The sequence below is a fragment of the Tursiops truncatus genome, chromosome 21 (genome assembly GCF_011762595.2).
Source record: "Tursiops truncatus isolate mTurTru1 chromosome 21, mTurTru1.mat.Y, whole genome shotgun sequence".
Lineage (NCBI taxonomy): Eukaryota > Metazoa > Chordata > Mammalia > Artiodactyla > Delphinidae > Tursiops > Tursiops truncatus.
In genome coordinates this window covers 29,068,462-29,095,823 of record NC_047054.1, presented here as the reverse complement: position 1 = coordinate 29,095,823, position 27,362 = coordinate 29,068,462, and the positions used below count along the sequence as shown (strand labels likewise).

At 47.6% G+C, this 27,362-nt stretch overlaps 1 protein-coding gene across 4 annotated transcripts; it reads right to left on the bottom strand.

The window, feature by feature from the left end:
* Positions 1–1,795: 1,795 nt before the first annotated feature.
* Positions 1,796–19,742, bottom strand: ERLIN2 (ER lipid raft associated 2). Of its 4 annotated transcripts, XR_002173567.3 has the most exons (13): positions 18,845–19,609; positions 18,280–18,401; positions 16,916–16,997; positions 15,795–15,841; positions 14,007–14,068; positions 13,699–13,824; positions 10,071–10,144; positions 9,845–9,903; positions 9,223–9,314; positions 8,396–8,485; positions 6,636–6,715; positions 5,836–6,226; positions 1,796–5,271 (listed from the first exon to the last, which is right to left on the bottom strand). XR_002173567.3 is itself a non-coding variant. In XM_004318347.3 (12 exons), exons 2-12 carry the CDS (start codon positions 18,384–18,386, stop codon positions 6,026–6,028), a joined length of 1,020 nt encoding a protein of 339 aa, XP_004318395.1. In that variant the 5' UTR covers positions 18,387–18,401; positions 19,632–19,742; the 3' UTR covers positions 1,796–6,025. The 4 variants fall into 4 exon arrangements, 3 of the variants coding, with proteins under 3 accessions (XP_004318395.1, XP_019777030.1, XP_019777032.1); XM_004318347.3 differs by lacking the exon at positions 18,845–19,609 and adding an exon at positions 19,632–19,742 and having other exon boundaries at positions 1,796–6,226; XM_019921471.3 differs by having other exon boundaries at positions 1,796–6,226.
* Between the last annotated feature and the right edge of the window lie 7,620 nt (positions 19,743–27,362).

Sequence of the window (27,362 nt, the reverse complement as noted above, 5' to 3'; positions counted from 1 at the left end):
TTTCCCATTTTCCAATTTTTTTTTTTAGCGTCTTAGCTGTACTTTTGAATGAATTTTATTCCACTTTTTCCTCCTTATTTTCATTTTTAGTTTCTTCCTCTTCCTGGGACATCAACCATCTAATTTAACCTTTCATCCTTCCATACTACTTAATCCTTGAAAAATGCAAGTCTGAAATCACCTCATCCCTAGTAATTGTCTTTAAATTGCTCCAACAGTTTGCAAGGACAAAGAAGAAAAGAGATTAGAAAGCCAAATACCCAGAGGAACCGGTTTCACAAACAATTTTATAAATATCTAGTATACTTACCATAAATGCCATCAAACTTTTAAAATATACACCTCTGTAGTCTAAGGCCCTGAATTATGAGAAAAACATTTATGGATTTAAAAATTATTTCCTTTAGGGAATCCCCTGGCCGTCCAGTGGTTAGGACTCTGCACTTTCACTGCCAAGGGCGTGGGTTTCATCCTTGTCGGGATTAAGATCCCACATGCTGCGCGGTGTGGCCAAAAATAAAAGTTTCCTTTTGAGTTTACTGTGATTCTTTCAGGGGGATTAAAAAAAAAAGATAAAATAATAAAAAATTACTGTTGCCTGGTTACTTGGCTCTGAAGAGAAATGGAAAAATAATGCCCATGTTCCAGTTTAAATGAATTCAGGTAGAGAAGCCATGTCAGCAATCCCTCAGCAAACATACTGTCACATTTGGCTTTTGAAATGTCAATATAGATTCTAGAACCCTAGACCTGGTGAGGACCTTTAGAGATCATTTGATACTTCATATAGAGAGGATGACATTTAAACCATCCCAAACAGCACAGAATCTCCCCAAGACCATCAGAGAAGAAAATGTTATCTGTGATAATCCCTGGATTTATTTTCTATTTGCAGATAACCACTTCTCCCTATTTCAAATTTTAGCCAGTCTTAAAGAAAAATCTTTCAAAATGCTCTATTCTGCGAGCCCATTTCCTCTTCTTTGGTCTCTGAGGAGCTAGACTATCTAGCTGACCATGATGCAACCTTTTTTTTTTTTTGGCTGTGCCATGAGGCGAGCGGGATCTTGGTTCCCTGACCAGGGATCGAACCCGTGCCCGCTGCAGTGGAAGTGTGGAGTCTTAAGCACTGGACCACCAGGAAAAACCCGCAACTTTTTAAAAAAATTGAAGTATAGTTGATGGACAATATTATACGTTACAGGTGCACAATATAGTGATTCACAGTTTTTAAAGGTTATGCTCCATTTATGGCTATTTTAAAATATTGGATATAGTCCCTGTGTTGTACAATCATGCAAGTTTTATAAAAGTGAAGTTGCTGAACTCCCCTTCTGCCTTTTCTGGGGTCAACCCATGAGATTTAGCTTTTAACTACTTTTTTTCTTTTGGTTTTAACATTTTTTCTTTCTAGCCTCTACAAGTCTTTTTTTATTTTAATTGGAGCCCAGAAGTGGGCAATTAATTTCAACAGGGCCAAACTGGCTAATTTTCTACCTGTCTACTGCATTGCTGGAAGTACGAATTCTCAATACTGCGTCTGCTGAATTGCAGTGTTGTTCCTTTCTTCCTCTATGTGCTATCCTACCTGTAATCTTATTCCATGTTATCACATCTGTTTGATTTCCCACTTAGTTACCTGTGTGTTTTCTAGCCTGTTTTTCCAGATGACTGAAAATAAGTTATTTTTGAACCCTTATGCACCGTGCTAACCCCTTCACATGCGTTTCATTTCACAATGCGTTTTCATTTCATCCACTCAACCCATTTTATAGATGAAGAAACTGAGGCTCAGACAGGTTAAAGAATTTATTCAAGACCATACATCTAAGAAGTGGTAGAGAAGGGATTTGAATCTTGGCAGTCTAACTCTAGAAACTACATTCTTAATTTACCTATTCAATTGTAAATCCATAGTATTTGTGTTGGGCTCTCCAACCAACAGAGAAAGTTTGGGAGCACCATGGAAAAACCTGAGAAAGCATGGGCTAGGGTTGCCAGATTTAGCAAATAAAAATACAGTTGATCCTTGAACAATGCAGGTGTTAGAGGCACTGACCCCGGCTGGCATCGACGAAAATCTGCCTATAACTTTATAGCAGGCCCTCGTATCTGTGGTTCTGCACCTGCGAAGGCAACCAACCGCAGATTGAATTGTCCTGTAGTGTGCGTTTATTGAAAAAAATCCGTGTAAGAGCGGACCCGTGCTGTTCAAGGGTCAACTGTTCAGGATGCTCAGTTAAATGTGAATTTCATATAAACAACGAATACCTTTTTAGTATGTCTCATGCAATATTTGGGACATACTTATACTAAAAATTACTCGTTATTTATATGAAAATCACATCTAACGGGGCATCCTGTATTTTATTCGGCAACTCTAGGCTGGGCATATTTCCCAGACAGAGACTGCGACTTTCCTACCGAATTGATATCAAAATATATTTTGGGTCAGTTGAAAGTACCTCTGCTCTTTGGGAGCAGAATTGCAGCAGTGTTTGGAGTATTTTACGATAAATCTCCGTAGCACCTACCAAGAATTATGCCATTTTCACGAATAAGCTGTTTATTATTTCTACATTGATAATGGGAATAGATATTCATCTGAATATATTTTTGGGGCTCGACTTAACTCACTAGGCAGAAATGTTTTATCTCTTTATATCACCTAATCTAATATTAGCTATTGCTAAATTTCACTGTAATAAAAAAATACAAAGACTCATTTTATTTAGCAAGACTGAAAATAAAACTAAGACATCAAATCACACCTTTAGAGTTGTCTAAAACAGTTCTTCCATCTATCAGCCCAAGGCAATTAATCCAGCATATCATTTGTAGAGTGATTAATATAACAACAATCATTTCTCAGTTTCAAAGGGGGTCATTCAGTCCTCGGGGCTCTTTGCAAGTAGAATTAGTTTTGACTATTCAATCACCAGCTTGCACAAAAGCAGAAATAGAGAGGAATGGAAATACAAACACAAAATGATTGGCTATTACCTCTTTTAGAAGGAAACACCAGAAATAGTGGCTAGAACCCTACTGAATAGAACTAAAGAAGCAGTGGTTAAGTCCATAGAGGCAGAGTGACCCCTAGTCAGGATACAACTTATCCTCGATCAAACTTAAATAGGTAGTCAATAAATATGAAGCTCTTACTTTCACTGTTTATAAATGGTGAAGTTATCTGTGTTGAAAGATAGAGACTCATAGAAACTGCAACAGATCATTTATAAAACATCTACTTTTTTCGGATCAATATAGTCGGCCCTTTGTATCTGTGGATGTGGAACCCGCGGATACAGAGGCAGCTATACTAGGCCATTTTATATAAGGGACTTGAGCATCCACGGATTTTGGTATGGGGTCGGGGGGAGTGTCCCGGAACCAGTCCCCTGCAGATGCCGAGGGATGACTATATTGCTAAAATTCTTTCAGTGATTTTTTTCCCTCTCTCAACTTAATATGATCGCAGATCCCTCCGAATTTATTTTAGTCATATAAAAATTAACAAACTGTGGCTTCCTTTCAAATATTCTGTCCTGATATTAAAAAAAGTGATTAAAAACAGTACTGAATATAGATCACTTCTGCAAAGTTTAATGAGTGAGAAACATTCAACCAAGGTGATTTTTCCTTGGAAAGTCCTACAAAAACTGACTTTTATAAACAGTTCCTTATTTTGATAGAGGTTCCATTTATCAATAGCAGCCATGACTTTACTGCCTACAGAATTGCAGGCTGTCACAGTTTACATGTTTAGAATTCAAATGTTTTCAGATCAGGTTTTCTAGTAAGTGTTACAGAAACGAAGTCACACAGACAGACTGGTTAGTTGTCTCAAGCTAAGAAAACAGCCCATTTCCATGATTTTCCTATTCAGGCAGGTACAGACAACATTGGAGTTAAACGAATGGGTACTACAACAGTTACATTTTTTGCTTAAAGAAGAAGTGACATTGACATTGAAGGGGGGCAGGTGTAGCAGGACTTCACCGAGGCTCCTTTGTGATCTAGTGCAAGGGACAAGCCATCACAGGATGCTAGTATTAGAGAGAAGTTCCGGTTAAGAATCTGAGCAAGCTTGCTATTCAGAGAGGCTGAGATGTCCTCGCTGCGTATTCCACTGGAGAGAAGTAGTGTTTTCTGAGGCTTAGGCAGCAGGTCTCAGAGCAGAGGAGCCGACAAATATGTAAATCAGGGATGCTGGATGTGACATGGTACTCCTAACAAGTGATTAATGGCACTGAAGTGGGAGGAGGGTGAGTGTATCTTAAGGATGGATACCTTATGCTGGTCTTAGACTAACTGCCTTCTGCAAGGCCTTCTGAGCACATTAAAATCCATCACTCCCAGGAACATCTGGCTGCCTGCACAAAGTGTGACCAGGAATGGTGGTTTGAGAATTCTAAGTCCCACAACTTAGAACAGAGAAGGGCAACATTTAAATTAAGAGGGATTAACCCTCTGTGTACTCCTAGGCCGGCTGAACGCTCCCCCAACTCCCGAAGAGCCTGGTGCTACTTAGAAGCAAGGTAGCCCGACTTTTGGGGCCATTCGATTAATCAGAAGTCTGGGTGTGGGATCAAAAATGAGATGGAAATCTGTGCCAGAAAGTATCATTTGTAGTTTCACCGAGAAAAGAGGGGTACAGTGGGAGTTCTTCTTGGAGGGGGGCAGCTAATAACAAATCCTCAGCCAGGGCTTGTCGTGGACGATACCAACAGGCTTGCAAGTTCACTCCAGACAGCTGCCCTCCACTTAGCGACCTGGTACACACTCCTGCCCCCAACTCCAACTTCAGGACACAAGAAAACCTTTTTTTCATGTTTGTGTTCCCCCCATCCAAATCTCCCAATTAGTAATGAAAAAACATTTGAGTGGATTCTGATGCAGTCCTGACCCAGGGACTAGGGCATGAACTCGCACCCACACAGCTGTCTCTGGAGATTTAACACTCGGTGTGACCCCTGGAGCCCTGGATTTAAAGACACCGGCCGCTTAGCGCACGGGCTCCCCCTTATCACTACATCAGACAGACCCCAGCACGAGTCACAGGCACTGAGATTGGGGAATCTTTGGGACGAGCCCTTCTTCCTCCCCCAGAGGAGGTCTTCAACCGTAGGATCCCCACAGCAATGAAAAGACACTTGATCTCAAGGAACGCGCACAGTTTGCCAAGCAGGTACCACAGTGGCTAACAGATAGCACGGTCCCACTTCAGCAGCTTTGAAGACACCTGAGTTCTTCATTCCTGTCTTCTTGATGCTGAGTGGAACCAACGAACAGGTTAAGAGGAGAAAAAAACCAAATCACAGAATAGGTGAAAAGTTTTAAAAAGAATTGTGTGGTGGCGGCCAAACCCTGACCCTGGAAATGTGGTCGGAAGCCACCACGCTTTCAGCCCCGGGGCAAGGAGGGTGGTGTGTAGAAAAGCCTGCAAAACCTATAGCACCAGCTCTTCCTTACCAGGGCTCCAGAGAGCGGGCCTCGGCAGTAACCCATGGGCTCACGGCCAGGAGCGCCGGGAAAGCCAACATCCATCGCAGCCGTTTCTCCACAGCTCTGCTGGCAAACTTACAAGCACGTATTTGCTCGGCAGCTGGGCCTCACCCACGGGCATCTCCCACCTTGGAGGCAGGTAGAGAACACTGGACTGCCTTTCCCCAAATAAGGGCAGTCCGATCGGAGGCGACACCCTGCATTTCTCCCACTCCTTATTAATAGCATCCCTAATTAAGCCAGCTTCAAAAGGGCGAAAATCAGTGCCTGGAGCTCAAAGGGCTAGCCCACGGTTTCCAAATCTTAACAGAAGCCACGTAACCTACTTACCTGAAGAAAACCCCAATTCATCAGTCCCTACCCCCGCTTCCCAGGAAGGGGAATAGGTTTAAGTCCGTTTCTTCTTTTTTCACCACAGTACGTGGAAGAGAGTCAAAGAAGGTAGTGTGGAAGGGAGGGCTGGTTCATCATTAAAAAATAAAGATCTCTTTGAGGGTCATGTGCGGCTGGGGACAAATATTCAGTTCTCCTCCGCGTCTGCCTCCGAGGGCTCCTCTTCTAAGCCAAAGCTCGGCTTGTCAGCTAGCGCCTCCAAGTGCTTGCCCAGGCTGCCCGCAGCGTCCACGAACATGTCAGGGATGTCTTTGCCAAAGTAAATCTTGCTGTTGGAAGCGATGGCCTTGTACTTCATCAGCTGCAAATACTCAGGGGTCAGCTTCAGCTGGAAGAAAAATGAGGAAGGAAGACTCTGATGGGGCCAGATTAGGGAAAGTCTGGGCGGCATCCCTTTACTTTCGCGAGGAGAGGGTCTCCGTGAGAACCACGCCCCCTGCGCCTCTTCCTGGTCTCAATGTTGCGTTAGTAACCGCGAAACCCCTTCTCTGGGAGAGAGTAATCTCAGGTCCTCAAGGTGAGAACTGCGAGAGTTTCAGGAGTTTCTCTGTTTACCAGCAAAATCAGACTTCTCTCAGGGTCCAGCTAAGGGAAAGGGAAGGCGCTGGCCCACACGGCCCAAGAGTCCTCGCTCGCGACCACGAGGGGCTGGGGCAGGCGCCATGTTCTCACAAGCACCCGGCTACTCTCAAGCCGGGCACACGCCCTCTGGCGGCCGGGCGGCGCTGGGTCTTTACCTTATTCGCTTCGGCTATTTTCATGGCAGTGTAGCACTCGGCGTCCGCCTTGGCCTTCTCCCGGGCCAGAAACGCCGCATCTTAAGAGAAGAACGCAGTGAAGTGAAGGGCAGAGGCTATCGGAAGGCTAGTCCCCGCCACTTTCCCCGACTGCCTCCCTGACCCTGGGCACACTGCTCTGGCTTCTCTGTGCTCTGATTTCCTCATTTATGAAACTGGGGAAAAGGCATTTTTCTCCTGTTTCACAAGTGGTTGTGAAAATCGACCAAGATGAAGGAGTGCTCTGACAGCATCTCCCGGTGGTGGGGCCTAGCTAACTCTGAGTAAGTCTGCCGCTGTACCCGACAGTGTCTTTTCTGACAGCATCGTGGAGACACGTCCTCTTTCTAGCCGCTTACTCCTCTGTGGCCTGTGAGGAGAGGGACGGGACCCGCCTGAACCTCCTGTCTCCGAGCTCTCCACCCCGGCGCTCTCCCCTCCTAGTACACAGCAAGACCAAGGGAAGCCCGAAGAAGGCTCTGGATACGGCCCGAGGTGGATCTGCCCTGAAACCGACTACCATAAACAAAACAGCTCAGCCCCTCTCCAACTTCAGCTGCCTTTTCATTTCCATCAATCATTTCAGAAAGGCTCCAATTAGCAGCGCTTAAGCTGGCACAACTTGAAGGGCATGACATGCCATGGTCTAGACTAACACCTGTTTGGACTAAGACACATTTAAACTTCTACTTTGCAATCTGCTTCCTTAATCTGCTCAGACCAGCTTTCGGTCAAGCTGACGCAAAATTTTTGATATTTACTCCCTGGCCTTGGGAATGAGGCCAGCCTTGCACGAGCAACAGCTGTAGCAAAAGCCTGGGAAGCAAGCGGGGACTGGGGGTGGGTTCTTACTGCACAGCCTCAGCAAGGCCCTGGGTGGTGGAAGCCTGCAGGCTGGCTGGGGTGCATGCGGCCAACTCGACTGGCCTTAGCGCCTGGTGACCTGCGTTTATAATAAAAATGTGCTGTTCGGCTAAGAGCTCCCCAGTGAGGAGCCGCTGATCCGTAAAGGCCTAACTGGCTCCTCCACGGGCACCTGCAAAGCCTGAGAGGCCCCATCGTGAGTACTACTGGACACAGCACTGTGCAGCCTGAAGCTGGGCCCTGAGGTCTTGTTTTTGGCCTAGAATTTGCTTGATATAAAGGCACCACACGGAGGAGAAGGTGGGTGGTGGGAATGAGGTGAGAGCTGAGGGGCAGGGGACTGAAGGTGAGTGAGATTCAGAGAAGCTGGCAAAGACAACACCTCTCTCCAGCTCGTGGTGTCGGTATTGAAAGGTGTCTTCTTCACACCCAGCTTAACATCCACAGGGACCCTGAGAGGCCAAAACCACGGTGTTCACGGGCTTCTGAGGAGGGGGGCGGGTAAGGCAGGGGGGAGAGAGCTGCTGTCTGGACCTAGCTTCTTGGTTTACTTCCAATGCCAGACTGTGAGCCCAAGACAGCAGGGACCACGTGACCTCCCTTTTTCTTAAGCCTGGCAGAAGAGTCCTGGTGGCACCCAACTAAAATCTGATGAATGACTGAATCTCTCTGAAGTGGAAAATTAATGCCAGCCTGGACCGAATCTCCCCAAAACTCAAGTCAGAGCACAGAGAACAAGGGATGTTCCAAAGAAACCATAACATCTGAGCACAGAGATTACAGAGCAGAGGAAATGACCCCCCCCCCGGCCACAGAGCGGGGTTTGAGGAAAAGGCAGGCGGGAATCTCTCGCTCACCTTCGATTTCCGAAATCCTCTTCTCCGTCTCCTTCTCCATCACCTTCTGCCCATAGGTGATTTCTGCCACCTGAGCCACTTTCTCTGCCTCTGTATTAATGAAGTTGAGAAAGGCTTAGAGCCCCGATACTTCCAGAGTTTGACGGCATTGCACCTTTCACCTGATCTGAGGCCCTGATGCAGGGCAGCGGGTGGGCTCGGGTGAAGGGCCACTGGCCCAGAGGCAGCCATGGCAGGCTCCCTCTCCCAAGTCACAGGATATTTCTCCCAAAGGAATGTTTTAAGGGTTGAGGTACAGGTTTCCTCCTGCCACTGCACTTTAGGAAGTGGCCAGGGCTGTGGCTGGTCGTCTGGTGCAGTGGTAAAGAAGCCGGGTTCAGGGGCAGAGTCCCTGGATTTGAACCCCGTTTCCATCACTTCTCTGCCATGGGACCGTGGGCAGCAATCTAGCCTCCGTGTGCTTCAGCTCAGTGAGAGGAGGTTAAGGATGCTGCCTTCCTCACCCGGCAGGGGTGGGTGTGTGAGGAGCGAGATGATTCACCCGCGAGCATTTAGAAAAGCCCACGGCTCGTAGTAAGGGCCCAGTCGGTGTTATTATTATTGTGAATGAGGAATTAACTGGAAGGGCTCCTTTCATTTAAGAGACGTGTGGAAACTCAGAACTCATGATCCCTGGCTGTGATCTGACAATTTCAGCTGTTTCCGGGGGATGCAGGCCGACCCCGCGTGTGGCAGGGCTTCGGAGGACCGAGCCCCAGGCTTCCTGAATCTCTCCACCCTCCCCAGCCTCTCTGCTCTGAAAGGGGACCCCACAAGCACAGTCAGACCAATGAGGGCCTTCTTCCGCTCTGTCTCGGCTTCCTTCTCTACCACCTTCTGCTTCTGGGCTGCAATCAGAAGCTTCGTCTTCTCGCTTTCCCTGAAGGGGAGAAAAATGCACAGCTGTGAGGCCGCTGGGGACCAGCTTCTGCGGAGATTCACTGCGCCCTGGAGAAGACAAGCCGCCCCCGCCCCGGGGGACGCCAGCTGTCATTCCTTCCTCTCTCCTGGCAGGCTCTGTAACGTCCCAGGTGAAAGCGGCTCTGCTGCAGGCAGTAACATGGCTTGCCTTCTCCTCCAAAACTCATTGGTAGGAAATAAAGCATAACTGACTTCAGTAAAAGGCACCTGCCTGCCCACGCAATCGCCGCTCCCCGTCTTCTTCGGCACGAGCCGTGAAATGCCACACGCCTCCCCCCGCTCCCGCCCCGGCCCTCTGAAGAGCGTCCCTGCTCTGTCATTGCGGAGCCCAGGTGAGCGTCCTGACATGCCTGCCCCATCTTCCAGGGTGGTGCGCTGTTACAAATACTCAAGAGGGGATGCCTGGCCCGGCGTCGATCAACCCCGGGATGGGATGAACGGGAGGCAGGGGAGAGCGGTGGTTACAGCTGGGGCACCGGGCACACTCACATCAGCTCGTAGTTCCTGCGGATGGCTTCAGGTATGTTGGGCTTTGTCACCCGCACAGCCTGGAGAGGAATAAAAACAGCACCTGATGGGGAGGTGAGGGGCTGAGGGACCAGCTCCCACCGGTCCTTGATCTTCCTGCACAGACAGGACATCCTCTGGAAGAGGGGATGCACCTTCCTCGGGGGTCGGCGGGCGATGGCAGGGCTCCCACCAGGGCGGTGCTTACTTGGATGACGAGCCCGGGGGCCATGGAGGTCAGGTCCTGTTGCAAAGCCAGTTTGAGATTTTCATCAATCTGATCTGGAATCAAGACAGATAGAAGGAGCTGTTACACTTTTCAGGCGGGGAGGAGGGAAGTACGGTGGTAGAGTGCAAGGCAAGACACCAGCTCACGAATGCACCTGACAGGCAAAAGGTCTTCCCAAGGCAGAGCGCTCATCAGGGCCCGGATGTCTAAAGACACCCTGCAAGGCTCTCACAGCGGGAGGCCCACTCGGTCCTCTATGTGAGCCAGCCGTGAGCGTGTCCTTTCCCTGGGGCCTCAAGAAGACATCAGCCTCGCCCAGAAGGGAGCTAAGCTTTAAAAGGACAAACAACTCGAGCACATGTTTTGAGTCAGGCAGCAGCCTTTCCCTAGAAACAGCAGCAACAGAAGGTGGCCGCCTGGCTTTCACGAAGAAGGAAGGTGGAATGGCCAAGTTAGGTATTTTGAAAAAGCCAAGCACATTAAATCTAGTAATTTTAGAGGTTTCTAAAAGAAAAACAGACTCTGATGTCAAGGAAAGCCCCAAGGAAGACTAATTCCATTAGGAACTCCATCAAATAACACAAGGAGAAGAATGACAATTTACAGCTCTGGAAACGAGCCCAAGTGGTCTGATGTGTTGTTTGCTTTGGTCCTGATTCTCTGTCTGAAACATGACACGTGAGTCACTTCACGGACAAGGGTTGGAAGAGCTGTAACCAACTGTCCCTCTAGCTGTGGCCCTAGAACAGCGGCGCCCAGGCTGCCTGCTCTGACCTGGGCCTTCCCTGCCCTGCCCCCCGCCCATGGGATCCTCAGTAAGATCCTGGAAGAGCACTGAGAAAAGGACCCACGAAACCAGGCTGGGACATCTTCACGGAACCATCTTCCTACTGTCAGCTGCCATCTGCTTTAAGTGGCCATTCGTGATCCAGGAGCCTTTGAGGAACAGTAAGTCTAACTCCTTGCCTGTTATAGATGGTCAAACTGAGGCCCACTGAGGTTCAGTGATGTGCTCAAGCTAGTCAGGACCCAAAATAAAGAACTTGTTTAATTATTATGCTTTGGTTGTTAGGGTTGAGAACGTACTTTCTTCAACTGTCATATCGCTAAGCAAGGGGTTTTAATACTTCTACATATCAGATACGTTCCCAGCAGCCTCTCAGCACTGAGAGAGAAATGCCCATAAGGGCAGCACCTCCCACCTGACATGGGTCTAACAATTTGACGGCTAGAGATAAACATTACATGCCACATTTTCTATTTTAAATAGGAGACCGACCAAACTTTAAGGGAGATGCCCTATACCCTCCATAAGTTAATAACACAGTTGTTTATCAGATTAAATTCTGTCTGAGTCAAGGCAGAAAATTGTGACCCGGGGCTAGTAATTTTCTAGGAAAATCTGGAAGAAATGTTTTGCATGGTGGTTTACTACCAAAGTAACACCAGTACTAAGTTGTTTATAGGTGATGGTTATGCTGACAGATGCAGATTAAGTTATGTTATTACGTGAACACAAAGAGGGTCTTCAGACAAACTTCTTAACAAGTACTGGATAACATTTTAATAAAACAGGCAAAGAGGATGCATCAGAGCAAGCAGTGATAAAAACTGCAGTCAAGCTGAAAGTCAGGGCTATGCGTCCTGAGAGGAGGGGACCAGAGAAAAACTTTCCAACTTCAGGGAACAGGATTAGAGACTTGAGTTTCTCCTTTGCAGATGCAAATGGATTCTAAACAAAACAGTGCTTGCTGGCAAGAATGATGTTAAAAGATATTTCAAAGCAAACACACTTCCCTAGCTCCTCTGTACAAGAAGTTTTACTTTACTAGGACGCCAAGTTCATCTGCAAGATAGTGAGTTCTCTAATGCAGAATAATTTCACATTTTAATTCCCTCTACATGGAAATTAGAGCTCTTCTGTCTTTTGTTGTTTCAAATGCTTTGGAACGTTCATTTAATGGCACAAGTTCTAAAACAATGGCTAGAGAGAAAACTAAGATATTTTATGAAATTATATCAGTTTGAGGTTAAAAAAAAATCAACAGCAGATTTACTGAACTGTTCTTAACAGCACACTGAATCCAAACCCCACAAGAGAATCCAAAGCCTATAAAGTGAATTTAGATTCATTTTCTTCTGCAGAAAAGTCAAAAGTGCTTCTGATGATTTCCCAAATCTGAAACAGTGCAAAAGGCTGTTTGCTTAATTAAGACGACTGGTGTCGCCAACGATTCCGCCTCTGTCTACTCTACAGAATGTTCTCACTCAGGGTCCTTTTAATGAAGATTCCTGGGAAAAATCACTGTCCAGTCCTGATGTCAAGAATAGCTGTTACCACTGATTGCAAAGTTCATTTGCTTTTATTTTTTAATACATTTATTTATTTTATTTTTGGCTGTGTTGGGTCTTCGTTGCTGCGCGCGGGCTTTCTCTAGTTGCGGTGAGCGGGGGCTACTCGTTTTTTTTTTTTTTTTTTTTTGCAATACACGGGCCTCTCACTGTTGTGGTCTCTCCCGTTGCGGAGCACAGGCTCCCGACGCGCAGGCTCAGCAGCCATGGCTCACGGGCCCAGCCACTCCGCGGCATGTGGGATCTTCCCGGACCGGGGCACAAACCCGTGTCCCCTGCATTAGCAGGTGGACTCTCAACCACTGCACCACCAGGGAAGCCCGGGGGCTACTCTTTGTCGTGGTGCGCGGGCTTCTCATTGCAGTGGCTTCTCTTGTTGCAGAGGACGGGCTCTGGGCGCGCGGGCTTCAGTAGTTGCGATGTGTGTGCCCAGTAGCTGTGGCACGTGGGCTCAGGAGTTGTGGCTCGCGGGCTCTAGAGCGCAGGCTCAGTAGTTGTGGAGCACGGGCTTAGTTGCTCCGCGGCATATGGGATTTTCCCGGCCCAGGGCTCAAACCCGTGTCCCCTGCATTGGCAGGCGGATTCTTAACCACTGCGCCACCAGGGAAGTCCCACGTGGGTCCTTTCTGTTCTAAGCGTTTCCCTATTCCTCTCTACAGGTATAGGGTAAAAACAACAACCCAAACTCACAGAGGTTCTAGGAACTGTAAGTAGCTATGGTCCTTGTCCCACTTCTAGAATTAAACGTGACCCTTGCTGTTCTCATCACTTGGTCCTGGTGCCCTTCATCCAGGGTGGCATGGATGAAGCCAGAAGCCAGGGGAGGGAGGTCTGAGCTTCAGCTCTGCTACTAGCCAGCTCTGGCACTTTCTCCCTTTGGGCCTTAGTACCCTTATCTTGAAAGGAGGATGCTGGGTAATCTCTAAGGTTCTACTAGAACTGACCCCTCTTCATTACAAAACGATGCTTAGGGACAGTGGGAACACACTTCCATCCCAGGCCTCTGATTCAGCGCAGGAGCGAGTCCTCGCATCCACCATTACTCCTGTGCCCAACGCTCAACCGCTCTCGCGAGCTTCCTCCACCGGCATCAGCGTTTCCCAGGAGCGCCCTGTGTGACCGCCCGCTTCCCGGGCACTGGATCTTCAACACTGCCGGGCCTTTGGTACCCATCCCGCCCTGTGGGCAGCTCAGAAGTAGGCAGCGGGGAAGCAGGGCTGCTTGAGCAGGTGATCATCCCAAGAGGCTTTCTTACCGAAGAGCTCGATGTAGACCTCCTGAAGCGTGTGGACACTGCAGAACTGGTTCAGCTCGTGGTGGATCTTGTTGAAGATGAGCGCCTTGTCGTAGTCGGCAGTGTAGTTCTTCACTATATCATACACTGGGAGGAAGGAGAGATTCAGGATGAGGACGGGCGGGACTCACCACATCCCCGGACACAGCGGCTGTCCCTTCCCGGGGCGCTGCTGCAGACACAGGGCAGGCGTGGGGCCGGTGGTGGGGCGGGGGGAGTGGGCTGCAGGGGAGGGGCTGGGCTGGGGGAGGGGCACGGCAAGCACACACCTGCGTGTGGGACCAGGAAGTTCACCACCTCGATTCTGTCGAAGTAGATCATCACGCCACCGCTGTCGGAAGAGGGACGGACACAGCAGTCAAGGCTAAGCTCTGGAATATGGTGCCTCTCCTAGGGGGTGGCGGGAGGTGTGTGACTTGACAGGAAAAGAGGAGAGTTTACGGGGGTGGGGTGGGGTGGGGGGGCGGTGAGAGGTCAGAGGCAGGAGGCTCTCCAGGCAGGAGTCCTTCCGAGCTGCTAGCGAGAACGCAATCTCGTGAGAAATCACACCTAAAAATACCTCCGCGAAGAAAAAAACGAAACTTTGGCGGTAAGACAAGAGTAGTTCATCTCCTTTTAATCTGCAGTGCCTTTTGATTAAAGCAATCAATCGAAAGGAAGAGACTAAAGAAGGTAACGGAGTTCTCAGAACTTAAAAATGTGGGGTTTTATGGTCACTGTTTCTCACTTTGTTTTCACCATCACTTTAGTTCAGCCCTCCCCGCCCCGACATTCATTAGAAAACAATTTCAAACATACAGAAAAGCTGAAAGAATAGTACAACTAACACTCATATATCAACACCTAAATTTAACAATTGTTAACATTTTACCTATCGATTGATCTACTTTTTTTTTTTTTTTGCTGAACATTTCAAAGCAAGCTGCGGCCAGGATACCTTAGCCCTTAACACCTGTCAAGCATCAATCTCCTAAGAATAATGACAGTCTCCTACAGAGTCACAATACCATTCCCAAACCTAAGGAAATTAGCAATAATTCCTTACCATCTAATACCCAGTCTTTCTCCAGATTTCCCCAGAAGTTCCTGTCATGGACTGAATTGTGTGCTCTCCAAAATCCATATGCTGAAACTCTAATCCCCAATGCGACTGTATTTGGAAGCAGGGCCTTTACACGGGTAATTAAGGTTAAATGAGGTTATAATGGTGGGGCCCTGATCTGACTGGACTGGTAAAGGAAAGAAGAAAAAGACACCAGAGATCTTTCTCTCTCTCCACACGTGCATAGAGGAAAGGCCACGTGAGGACACAGCAAAGCAGCCACTTGCAGGCCAGGAACCAACCTTGCTGCCACCTTGACCTTGGACTTTGAGCTTCTAGAACCGTGAGAAAATAAGTGGCTGTTGTTTAAGCCACCCAGTCTGCGGCATTCTGTTACGGCAGCCCAAAATGACTAACGCAGTTTCTGTAACGTCTTTAATAGCTGTTATTTTGGAACCAAGTTCTAAGCAAGGTTCACCATTACATTTGCTTATATCTTTACGTCTCCTTTTTGACCCGAGGCCCCTCCAAATACAATGACTTTGTGATGAAATAGGGCCAGTCATTCTGTGGGATGTTCTGATTCTGTGTTTGTCCGAGTGTTTCCTTATGGTGTGGTTTACTTTGTTACTCTGTCCCTGTTCAGACCTTCCTGACTTTTCAACCGGACCACCATATTGGTTTTCTCCTTGAATTTCCGGCCCCTGAGTTCTCCCCCTACCACCTTTCCAACATTCTCCATAGCTAGTTCTGCTGAAGTTATCTTCCTCTAGCAAGTTATTTGTGTGCTAAAAGCCTTTATCATGGCATTCGAGGCCCTTCCAAACTTGTCTCCCTTCTGTGATTTGCTCTACTGCACTCCACCACCTACTCAACTCAGAACATAGGGGGCTTGGGGGCAGAGAACTTGGTGAAACCACCGAGTGGTACGTCCCTTTTCACTGTCTCTTACTGTAGCCAGCCAGATGGCCTTGCCTCTTATTTGGGCTTCACAGCTTTATTCTGGGCACCTTACCTTGTCCCACAAGGTACGTTCTTCACCTCATCTGTCTGGAGTGTGGTCTGGAATTAGGGGAGACATAAGATGCTGTAAGGTGAGCAGTGACAAACAAAGTGAGTTCTTTTGGGAAACCCAAACAGCCTTTGCCTTGAATACTTATTTGGGTTAAACTTGGCCTCTGTGAAATGTGAATACCCCCATGAATGCTCCTCACTTACAGAGTGCGAGACTAAACCAAGCAAAGGTACCCACCCCGCTTCCCTGTAAATGAACCACCACATGCACAAGCTGAGCAATGATGGTTTAGTGAAAAAGACCCTGGTTAGGAGTCCTAAGACCCGTGCTTACTTCCGTTTCTTCCATTTACTAGTCTTGAAACAGCAGATTCTTTATTTAACCTCATAGCCTCTAAAACCTGCTCGGCCCATTCTCAGGATTACTGTGAGACTCAAATGAGATACTGTGCACGGAATGCACTTTGAAAACCATCAAGCACAGTAAATGGCAGAAGAAACCTACAGGGCAGATGCTGATGAGGCATCCCAGGATATTTCCCTGGGATAGTTTAAAAGTCATTCTCTGAATCTTCTTATTCCTCTTAGCTGGACATACTTCAAAGATGACTAGACTAACTTAGCCTGGCTTTGGGTCTGTCATAACTAATCCTACACCTATTTTAGATGTCGTTTCCCTTCTCCAAGTTCACCCCCCCCCAATTATGTTCACATCTCTGAAATTCAAAAAAGAACCAGCAAAATTACCATGTTTTATTTCCATCTATCTTGGTAGCCTGTGGTTTAAAACACACAGATGCACAAACATCCTATTTTTCCTTCTGTGTATTCAGAAGAGATTCTTCTCTGGTTTTGTCTTGAAGTGAAGCCATAGTTCCCAGCTGGGAATGACAGGCCAAGGCAATGACCCCGTTCAGCTATTTCAACAATCAAGTAAAACTCCAGAAGTAAGTGGCTCATGGAGCCTCATACTTTATATTATATATAGGACTTATTCTTAAGTGATTCCTTGAAAAGGCATTATACTCATCCACTCATCCAATGGCTAAGTCATTCCAAATCACGCACTAATCACCACCCAAGTCTGCAGTCGTCCAACCCTGCCCCACAAGCCGAGTATACCTGCACAGACTTATAGGATGTGATGAATGGGAGCATGAGATGGAAGCCAGGGCCGCTGGTGGAAGTCAGCAGGGCACCGCCTCTGCAGAGGAGGGAGAGAGAGGCAGGCTTGGTTTAGCAAAGGGGTGTCTGTTACATCAATACTGTTTGGGCCCACTTTCTCTGCAGCCCCATAAACATTTAATATAGAGTGACATGTGCCAGAGCCATGCCCACAGATCCCTGTCTTTCTCTCAGCTTGACCCTAATATTCTAGGAAGCCTGATGCTAAAACCTACAACCGCTATTCATGCTTTTGCAGTGAGAAAAACGGGCACACAGACAAAGTGGAATAAAGACAGCAGAATCCTTGGCTATACTTGAGATAAGAGAGGAGAGCTGTTTTGTTGTATCTGTCGGGCTTGTGGCGATCCACAAGGGCAGTTAAATCCGGGAATATAGTGACCAATTAATGGTACTAGTGTTGGAGCCCAGTGACACAAAGAACCAAAAGGATAATTTTAAGTACACTTGATAAACCATCTAAATATTTTTTTGGCAGTACAGTTACTTTTCTAATCAAGTTATATGTAAATGGTAATAAAATTAAAAGCCATTTTGGGGGACATAGAAACAGATGGTGGGAAGAAATAATTAAAGGGAGAGGGGAACCCAGTCAGACTTCTAGAACTCGCTACTGGCATCCAGAGAAAAAGCATTACGGGGTACATATAAGAAGGGGCTCATAAAGACTTACAGCACATAACTTGGTTATGGAGGTGACTCAAAGGAAAGCAACCCAAGATTTATATTAAATGCTTTTTTGCTTTATATTAAGTCACAGATACATTTTTTTTAAAAAGAGCAATAAAAATAAAGTGACATAATGGGTTATTGTAAGAACCACTATCCTAGAGCTTGCCTTGATGGATACAAGTCAACCTGCAGGCTCTTCCATTCTTCCTGAAATGTTAATTTTAAAGAGTAGGTCCACATGACATCTCCTCAGGTTGCCATCAAGAACCGGTACTCGTCAGAGGCAAGCTTGTGGCACCGAGACGCCCAGAGGCAAGTAGGAGAAAACAGTGTTTCAGAGATGATCTTCAAGGAGCATGATTGCCTTTAGGTTTTCTCTCTAAATCTCTCTACACGTTTATCGATTATCATCCATAGCATCAGACTACTAGGTTTTATATTTACATTTATATATGTATTTACGTGTGTGTATTCCCCTCCCCACGGTCACTGACACGAAAGCTCAATCTAAAAGACTCCCCTATTCAACAAAATGTAAACACAGTTGGTCAGCAGAATCTGTTAAACATTGACTAGGAAAGCCAGTCGTTGAACAGGAAGTTGCAAGCTACGCCGTGTCACTGCCTTACCTGTAATACACCCCAATATGTCCCTCTTCTATCTTGTGCACAGCTGAGAAGAGAGATGCACACAAGAAACTGGCAGCCACAGCCAAAACTGCTCCCAACTGAGCCATCAGTGAGCGTTCACCCTGGGGGAAAAGATACAGCAAGACGTGTGCGCTCTGACTTGCGGGAGAAAAGCTCTGACAGCGAGAGCACCTCCCCAAGCCGAGCTCCAGAAAGTGGCTCACGTCCAGCCTGTAGTAGTATGAACACAAGGCTAGATCTACAACTCTCTTCCTCCTTGCTCTCACTTGGCACCACCATTCCTTAACTGGCTCCAGATACAGCCGTGGCCCAAGGGAGAACCAGTGCCAATTGGGCAGCGTTCAGGACACAGCCTTCCCTTCCTGTGAACACGAACGGCCTGTCACCGGAGCCACTCATATTAGTAAAAGGGAAGCGAGGCAGCTGCAGTACGTTGGCCCAAATTACAGAGGATGTCAGATGACAGGCAGTTGTGGCTGTGTAATTCTGGTCAGAGCCTCCCAGTCCTTAATTGCCTGCCACTTCAAAGGAAACCATTATTTACTCCTTTCAGAGGCTGGAGCGACACAGACAGCATGCGAGCCGAGTTCCATGGCGGGATTCTCTGGCCTTTCATCCACCTTCCCCGTTATTCCTTTGGCCCTAAACAATATAGGTATCTAAGCAGCACTGAAGCCACACTCCCTCCCATATGCTTGACTAGCACTTTGCAACTGACAGGTTCCCCAAGCCCATGGTTAGAGGGGAAAGGGGGTTCCCCAGGCTGGGTAGACTCTGGGGCTCCTGGGTTCAACTGTATTCGGGCACCAGGACGCGAAGGAGTTGGCATCCAGAGACTCATTTCCTGAACACTGAATGATCTGGAAAAACTACGGTAACTGTCAGCGAGGTTCCCAATCGGGCGCGCCTGGGCCCACGCGTCCAGCGCGTGGATTTCTGTCTCCCGGGTCTAACTTAACTTGGGCGCAGACGTCTGCGAGGCGCTTATTTCACCGTGCGGCCTCCAGCTACCGATCTGCAGCTGCGTCCTATGTGCAAAAACCCTTTCCTCCCCGAAGTCACCCCCGCCCCACCTCGCGCTCCTTCCCTGCCCTCTTCTGAGAGAGGGTCGCGAGTCCCAGGAGCCCTGGTTCGGGGCTGGAGGCTCCAAGAGCCTCCGCTCCGTCCCGCCTAGAGGCTCGCGGGGAAGGGACGGGACAGAAAGGGGTTGCTTTCCCGCTCCCGAGGGAGAAAGGATGCTGTGCTGGGGGCCGGGGGGAACCGTCGATCAGCTCCTGCCGGGAGCCTCACCGAGGCCCAAACGCGCGCGCTAAGGGGCGGGGGCCGCGTACCAGGCTGTCCCTCCAGGCGCTCCGTACTCGTCCGAACCCCTGTGCAACCGCAGAAATCGCCACACCTCTCCGCACGCTACTTCCTTCCGGGCCCGTCGCTTCGATGACGCCATTAGTTCACGCGAGAAGACCACGCCCCTTCTCTCCCTAGTTCGCCAGTGCCTCTCCCGCGCCCCGAGCGGGGGGGGGTGGCCGCGGGTGGCCGCCAGGAGGCGCCCGCGACGCGGTCCGGGCGGTCAGGACCGCGGTCTGGGATTTCCGGGATGGGGGTGGTGCGGGCGCCTGGAGAGTGACCCCGGGGACGAGGCGAGTGGCGGCGGGTGCTCAGACTGACGTGTCACTGTCCGAGGATTTGACTTTGGAGTTTGCTCCGGATTCCCCTCCACGTTAGGTCAAGCCTGTTGTTTTGTTTTGTTTTGCTTTTTTTCGGGGCAGGTACCAGCGACTTGCAAGCCTTCTAGCCCTCTGTTCCGCTTTCCTGTAGCACCGCTGAATGAAACATCCTTTAAATGTGCAGATTAGCACCATTACGTAACTAATCAACAGTTTCTACTTTGAATTGCCCTTTATGCTTTTCTACGAGCTTTAGCCTTTGAGGTCCCTACAGCACCGTAAAGTAGATTAAGAAGGAATTATCTCAATTTTAGTGAACGAAATCTAGGTTCAGTGAGGTGCGAGGGTAGCAGTGGATGAAAGCCTGCTTTGCTCTTCCTTAACGTCAGGAGTTTAACTGCCTCGTAACTGATGCCACTCCGCACAGGGGCTCGTGCTTGTCAGTGTCTCCCCGCTAGACTGTAAGTTCCCTGAGGGTGGGGACTGCGTCTTCCTCAGCATCCCGGGCCCTTAAGTGCCCAGTAAAAACAGACCGCAGCACGGTGGCCGAGAACCAGCATCCAGACCTTGTGTCTCCCAGTCCGCAGCCTTCACTGGTCCGCAGCATCACACTAGGGCATTTCTAATTCAGCCACTGAAGTTACTGTGTTCGCAGAAGAGAGTCCACTTAATTACAGCCTTCGGTACTTGGAAAGCGTTTACACGGGGAAGATGGCAAGCTGGTGGTGCTGGACAGACTGAGGACACTGGAAAAGGAAAGTGTAGGTTTTCCAGGCATGGAACTGGCCCATTTCCAACCCCCTCCCCATCTCCTGGGGGTTTGCTCTGGGTGAGTTTGTGTTGAGATAGTTCATTATATGTTAAGCCCACAAGTGGGCGCTGCCGGGGAGCTCTGTGCCCACCTCCATAAAAGAAGGTTTCTCCTCTCCCCACCCTGTCACTGCAAATCTCCCCCTCCCCCAACACACGCATTGTGCGCACAAACTTGACCCATTTCCTGATTGATCCTATCAGAACCTGAGAGCTTTTTCTCCGCATGTTCAGTGATAGAACTGGGCCCGACACACTTAATAAAGGTTTCTTTAATAGTTCACACTTAGTAAATGTTTACTCAATAGTTGAGTGAATGAATAAGAGAAATGGAAATATTGGGGTTTATCAGCCCAAGGAATGGGGCTTAGCGTGCAGATAAAGGAATTAAATTAGTTGTCATTTAAGAATTTCCTGACTATTAAACTTTGAAATAAACTATGAACGGAAGTGGTGGGATTTCGTTCTCAGGAGGCTTTTTACCAGGTGTCTGTTGTTTAGTTATGGCCCTGCCTAGAGCCATAACTAAATGATAATCTAACATTTCTGAAAACTCTTTCCTTAAGAGACCCGTGATTGTCATGACTCAATATCCAAAATTACCCCGGAGGTAAGTCTGTGATGATTTGTTTAACAAAAGTCAAACAAATGTGTTTAAAAATCCATTTTAAAAAAACTTGCAGGGCTTCCCTGGTGGCGAAGTGGTTAGGAATCCACCTGCCAATTCAGGGGACACGGGTTCGAGCCCTGGTCTGGGAAGATCCCACATGCCGCGGAGCAGCTAAGCCCGTGCGCCACAACTACTGAAGCCTGTGCACATAGAGCCCGTGCTCTGCAGCAAGAGAAGCCACGGCAATGAGAAGCCCGTGCACCGCAACGAAGAGTAGCCCTCGCTCACCATAACTAGAGAAAGCCCGCGCGCAGCAACGAAGACCCAACACAGCCAAAAATAAAACAAATAAAATAAATAAATTTATAAAAAGCTTGCAGTAGAGAGTAGTGGTTAAGTGCAGATACCCCATGGTCAGATTGCATGGATTTAAATCCTGGGCCATCACCTGGGCCCCCCAGCCTCTTATTAGCTGTGTGACCTTGGGAAAAAGACTTTATCTGTGCCTCAGTTTCTTCATCTGTAAAATGGGGATCATGGTATGAACTTTATAGGACTGTTGTGAGGATTAAATGACAAACCAAGAAAATGATGTACAACAACGTTTGGCACATTTTTTTTTATTTTGCGGTACGCAGGCCTCTCACCGTTGTGGCCTCTCCTGTTGCGGAGCACAGGCTCCAGACGCGCAGGCTCAGTGGCCATGGCCCACGGGCCCAGCCGCTCCGCGGCATGTGGGATCCTCCGGGACCAGGGCACGAACTCGCATCCCCTGCATCGGCAGGTGGACTCTCAACCACTGCGCCACCAGGGAAGCCCAATCTTTGGCACATTTTAAGTGTTCAATAAGCTTTAGCTGTTGCTGTTTTAAATAGGGAATTCCATTAATGTGTTCTTGCCCTTTTGTGGATTCCAGTTATTAATGTGACGGAAGGTGAGAGAACGATGAGCTGTAAGTTGCATGGTTTTGAGTCGTAACCAGATGAAGGCTTATCAGAGGAAGAGATGTGAGACTCCAAAACGACACCCCCACAGATTTCATAAAGCGTTACTGAATGTTTTCCATGTACCAGGCCCTGTGCCTTTCTCATTTTGTAGAATTTTCAGCTCAGCTCTTTGAGTTCAGCTCCATTTTAGGGAGGAAATTGAAGCTTACAGAAGTTAAGGGATTGTCCAAGATCACAAAGCTTGTAAGTTGCTAAGGCAGAATTCAAATGACCCCAAGTCTCTTTCTTCATTATAGTAAATGAATTAGAGAATGATGATGCAACTTAAAACACATACACACACACACTTACCACATTTATTTCATATGTAACCTTTCAGGAATGTAGATCAGTGGTCAGAAGTTGCAAAACTTTAAATTGGGCTGGTTCATTTTGCAGTTGGAAGTTGAAACAGGATTTAAAAAAAATATTCCCGCCACAGCCATCCGCATCTCCCAATCTCTGGATTGCTGTTTAGTCCTCCAACAAACTAATTGTTGGTGAGGGTGTCACTCCAATGCTGAAAGAGACCCCTTCTTTCACATTTAGAGCCCTTTTCATCAACAACCATGTTAGCCCCAAAGGAGTCAGGCAACTCTTAAAATCTTTGGCTTCAGTTCATTTGTATCACAAGAGTGGAAGATGGTGGAAAAAGTTTTTGTTTGATTTTGATTTTTCTTCTTTACTTAATGCCCTACACAGAGAATAGAGGTCATCATTTAGGACATTTGATCCCAGTAAGATTTTGGTGAGCTTGGTGGGGAAGAGAAGTAAAGAACTGTATCCTTAATTATTGAGGGTTACTCAGAATTTTTCCAGCTGGCAAACCTAGGACTGGTGCCTTGTAACAACACAAGGATATTTACTTGGGGCTAATGATGTTTCTTGAAGAGAGTTCTGTAAAGGGATCAAAGAGGGATCATGAAAACAAAATTGAGTTGGAAATCAGTTGGAAGTCCCTAGAGATCATTTTGTGATTATATGTTTGTACAGCTTTGTTGAGGAATAATTGACATACAATAAAAAGCACATAAAGTGCACAAGTTGATAAGTTTTGCCATCCATATATATCTGTGAAACCATGACCACAGTCGAGATAACGAACACATGCATCGTGCCCCCAAACTTCCTCATGCCCCTGTGTAATCTTTCCCTCCAAGTCCTCTCTGTGACCCCCACTCCCTAATTCCCAAGCAACAACTTGTCTGCTTGTCATTCTAGCTTACTTTGCATTTGTAGAATTTTATATAAATGGAATCATGCAGTATTTACTCTTTTGGGGGGAGGGGGTTGTCTGGCTTTTATTTTTTTACCCAGAATGATTATTTGGCGAGTCATCTATGTTGTTGAATAGAGTTCATTCCTTTTCATTGCTGTGTAATATTCCGTTGTACAGCTGTACAACAATTTGTTTCACCTGCTCAGCTGTTGATGGACATATACACTGTTGGCTGTGATTTTAATCCAACCCTTTTATTTCACTCATGCAAAAACAGAGGGCAAAGGGGAGGAAGTCTTCAGAGAGGGGGCTTGGTCAAGGTCCACACTGCATTTGGGGAGTGATGAGGAAGCAGCCAGCTACCCTGAGAAGCTATGCCAGGGGGCCTGGTGGTGTGAGGTGTGGCTTGGTTTGGTTTGCCTGGGATGCCCCTTCACTTGAATCCATAACAATATTAGGAATTATAAAAAAGATTGTATGGCATTTTGTCTGTGTGTATGTATCCATACATCTCTCTAGATCATTGATAGACTCCTTTCTGCCATACCCGCCTGGTTTTCCTCCTCCATGTCAGAATGTTCCTTCTGTAGTCTCCATCGTGAGTGCATCCTCACTGATTCCCCAGAACTCTCTCCTTGAACCCCTGCTCTTCCCTTCTCCTTCTGGAGGGTCTCTTGTGTTCTCAGTCTTCTAATTATGGGGTTGTTGATGACTCCCCCAAATGCATATTGATAGCCGTGAGTTACACACTAGCATGCCATCTCATTAGATGTCGGATGGAGGGAAACCAATTGTATCTCAGCCTGAACTCGAGGTTTCCCTCCAACATGCTCCTTCGTTAAAGGTATCACCATGTACTCAACCAACCAAGCCAGACGCTCTGCCTCTATCTTGATCTGCCCCATCCATTTAGCTATGAAGTTCTGGTTACTCCTTGACCCTGTGCCCTCTTCTCTGTGCATTGCCCTCGTTCCGGCTTCATCACTTCTCACTTGGATTGTTGTAAGAATCTAATGTTCGTGACCTTCTCACTCCACCTTTTAGCTTAAATCAGTGCCCCATGTGTTCTTAAAAACCCAATCATAGGTTTCCTAGAGAAAAAAGATTCAAATCTCTTAATGATGTGATCCCCTACCTACCCCTCCAGCTTTTTTTTTTGTTGTTGTGATACTCGGGCCTCTCACTGCTGTGGCCTCTCCCGTTGTGGAACACAGCCTCCGGACATGCAGGCTCAGCGGCCATGGCTTACGGGCCCAGCCGCTCCGCAGCATGTGGGATTTTCCCGGACCAGGGCACGAACCCGTGTCCCCTGCATTGGCAGGCGGACGCTCAACCATTGCGCCACTAGGGAAACCCACCCCTCCAGCTTTCATTCTGCTTTTTGGGTTTTAATAGACCAACTCTTACTCATCCTTCAAGACCCTTCTAAGTGCTTCTCCTCTCTGTTTCCATAGTATCCCGAGCCTTCTTCCTGTGTGGCACTCACTCTAACATACTGAAATAGGCTGGTTGTATGTCAGTACTTCTCCTAAGAATGTATGCTCCTGGAGGGCAGGGGTTTCATTTTATTTACCTTTGTGTCGCCCACCCCAGGGGTGCTAAATTATTCCTAGCACATAATCAGCACTCTCTAAGTGTTTGTTGAATAACATAATAAATTACATTAGCTCATTTGATCCTCATAATAGTCCATGAGGATAGTTTCACAATCAGCCCATTTTACAGATGAGGGCATGCAGGTTAGAGGGTTAAGTCACTTCCTCAAGGTCATGGGCAGATCCCTCTGATGGTCAACGCAACGTACTTCCTCCCTCTATTTGTGAATTTGGAACATGTCAGTGTATCAGGAGAGAAATTTAGTTCAATTCAACAAACATTTTATTGACTATCTACTAGCTGTACGTCACAATCCTAAGTGATGAAAGCACAGAAGAAGGGGGAGACCACTTACACCTGTTAAGGTTCCACAGCTGGGTTTCTTAACCTTTCCACTAGGACGTTTTAGGCTGGATAATTCTTTGTTTTTGTTCGTTTGTTGCTCTGCTGTTGCGGGCGGTCCTGTGCATTTTGCAGGATGTTTAGCAGCGTCTCTGGCCTTTACCCCTTGATGCCAGTGGCAATCCTTTCCCCTCCCCTGCCAGTTGTCAGAACTAAATATATCTCCAGACGTTGCCAAATGTCCCCTGGTGTGTGTGTGTGTGTGTGTGGTGACAAAGTTGTCCCCAGCTGAGAACAACTGTTGTATAGCAAGACTTAAAAAAGGGGGGGGGGGATTGAGAACGAGACAGCAAGCTCTCCAGGCATCCCAAAGTGTGATGGATGTTGTATCCAGGACGTGCTGTTCAGGCTGAGAGAACCAGGGGAGTAGAGAATGGGGTAGATGCTGTGAGTGTGGATGAATGAAAGCAGAGCCCAGGAGGGGTTCTGGAGGAAGATGGAAGATGGGGGGGGGGGAGGTTATTGCTGGTGGGTCCTGGAGAAGCTTTGCGGATAAAAACCCCTGGCTGTGGGACAGGAGAGGCAGAAACATTTGTGTATATGTTTGGAATGTAGATCTCAGCTCATCCTCCTGAAATGACCTCCAATGACTTGTTCTTGAGAAGATCAGACATGGGGAGAGGCCGGGCTGTAAATCCTGGAGGGGAGAACTTTAATGCCACTTAGAAATCAGGCCTGAGACACCCATAATGTTTGTCAGTTCACATTTTAGTGTTCTTGAGTAAGTGTGCAGGGTGTGGGGGATGAAATATGGCAGGTACTTGATTTAAAAAGCCTGCCCAGATTTAATGTCCTGATAAAATGTATTAAATCTTTTAAGGTTTTAATGAATCTAGTATGCGTTTCATAAATCAAGAACTCTGCTAAGCCATCTCCTGGTTTAATAAGAGTAAACTGGAAAATTGCTCTGAGCAGAAGCAAAATACATTTACATCACATCGAAAAATAATAGATTTTTAAGCTGAGGGGGGTCTTTCTGGGCCTTTTAAGCTGTTTGCTTATTACATTGGTCCGACTCCTTCAAATATTAAACCCCAGGCAAACACGTGCTAAACCGTATCAAGATACGAACCCGCACGAAGGTAAAGATTATTTGGAAGAGAGCAGAAAACAAAGCCGGTATTTCCTGACTCAGAGACCTTGGACCAAGTTGGTTTTTGCACTGAAACCTGGCTTTGTGTAACTAGGCTTAAGGTGGTGGTTAAAAATCATTAGTAACTGTTATTAAACCTCCCTTCCTAAATTCCCTCACTCCTCCACCCTCACCCCCTCAACATATTTGCTGGACTCAAGTGGTGAGTGTGGAACAAACACACTTCTCGGGTTTTACAGCTGTTGGGGGAATGGCTTGTGAAGGTCGCTGTTCAGATTATCTAGAGCAGGCATCAGAAGCCTCTTCCCCTTGTCTTCAGCCTAAACTCCCTAAGGTTTGCTTTTGTTCCTTTCCCTTCCTTTTTTTCCACCAGTGCCCCCAATGCCACGGCTCCAGCTCCTGCAGGGGTGGGGAGAGGGCTCTTAGGGGAGTGGGTGTAACAGATGGGTCTCTCTGAGCAGGCTGGGGATGGGAAACCCCTGGTACCAGCTTCCTTTGTGGATGGGGCAGGTTCTGGGTGAGATGGTGCTTCAGGGCCTTGGGGGGAGGTGGTATTGGAAGAATGAAGTGGGGCTGGTGGGGCTGGAACATTCCAGCGCACAAAAGCTGGCAGGGCTTGTGAGCTCTGCAGGGGAGGGAGCCGGCCCCATAAGGCTCAGCGAGGAGAAGCCTGTCCAACCTC

Excerpts from the sequence above, each read along its gene's own strand:
- ERLIN2 (XM_019921471.3), bottom strand. The coding sequence starts at position 18,916 with ATGAAAGGCCAGAGAATCCCGCCATGGAACTCGGCTCGCATGCTGTCT. Across the intron at positions 8,486-9,222 it reads GCGGAAGAAGGCCCTCATTG|AGGCAGAGAAAGTGGCTCAG; the intron begins GTCTGACTGTGC and ends TCATTAATACAG. Across the intron at positions 6,227-6,635 it reads AAATAGCCGAAGCGAATAAG|CTGAAGCTGACCCCTGAGTA; the intron begins GTAAAGACCCAG and ends TTTTTCTTCCAG.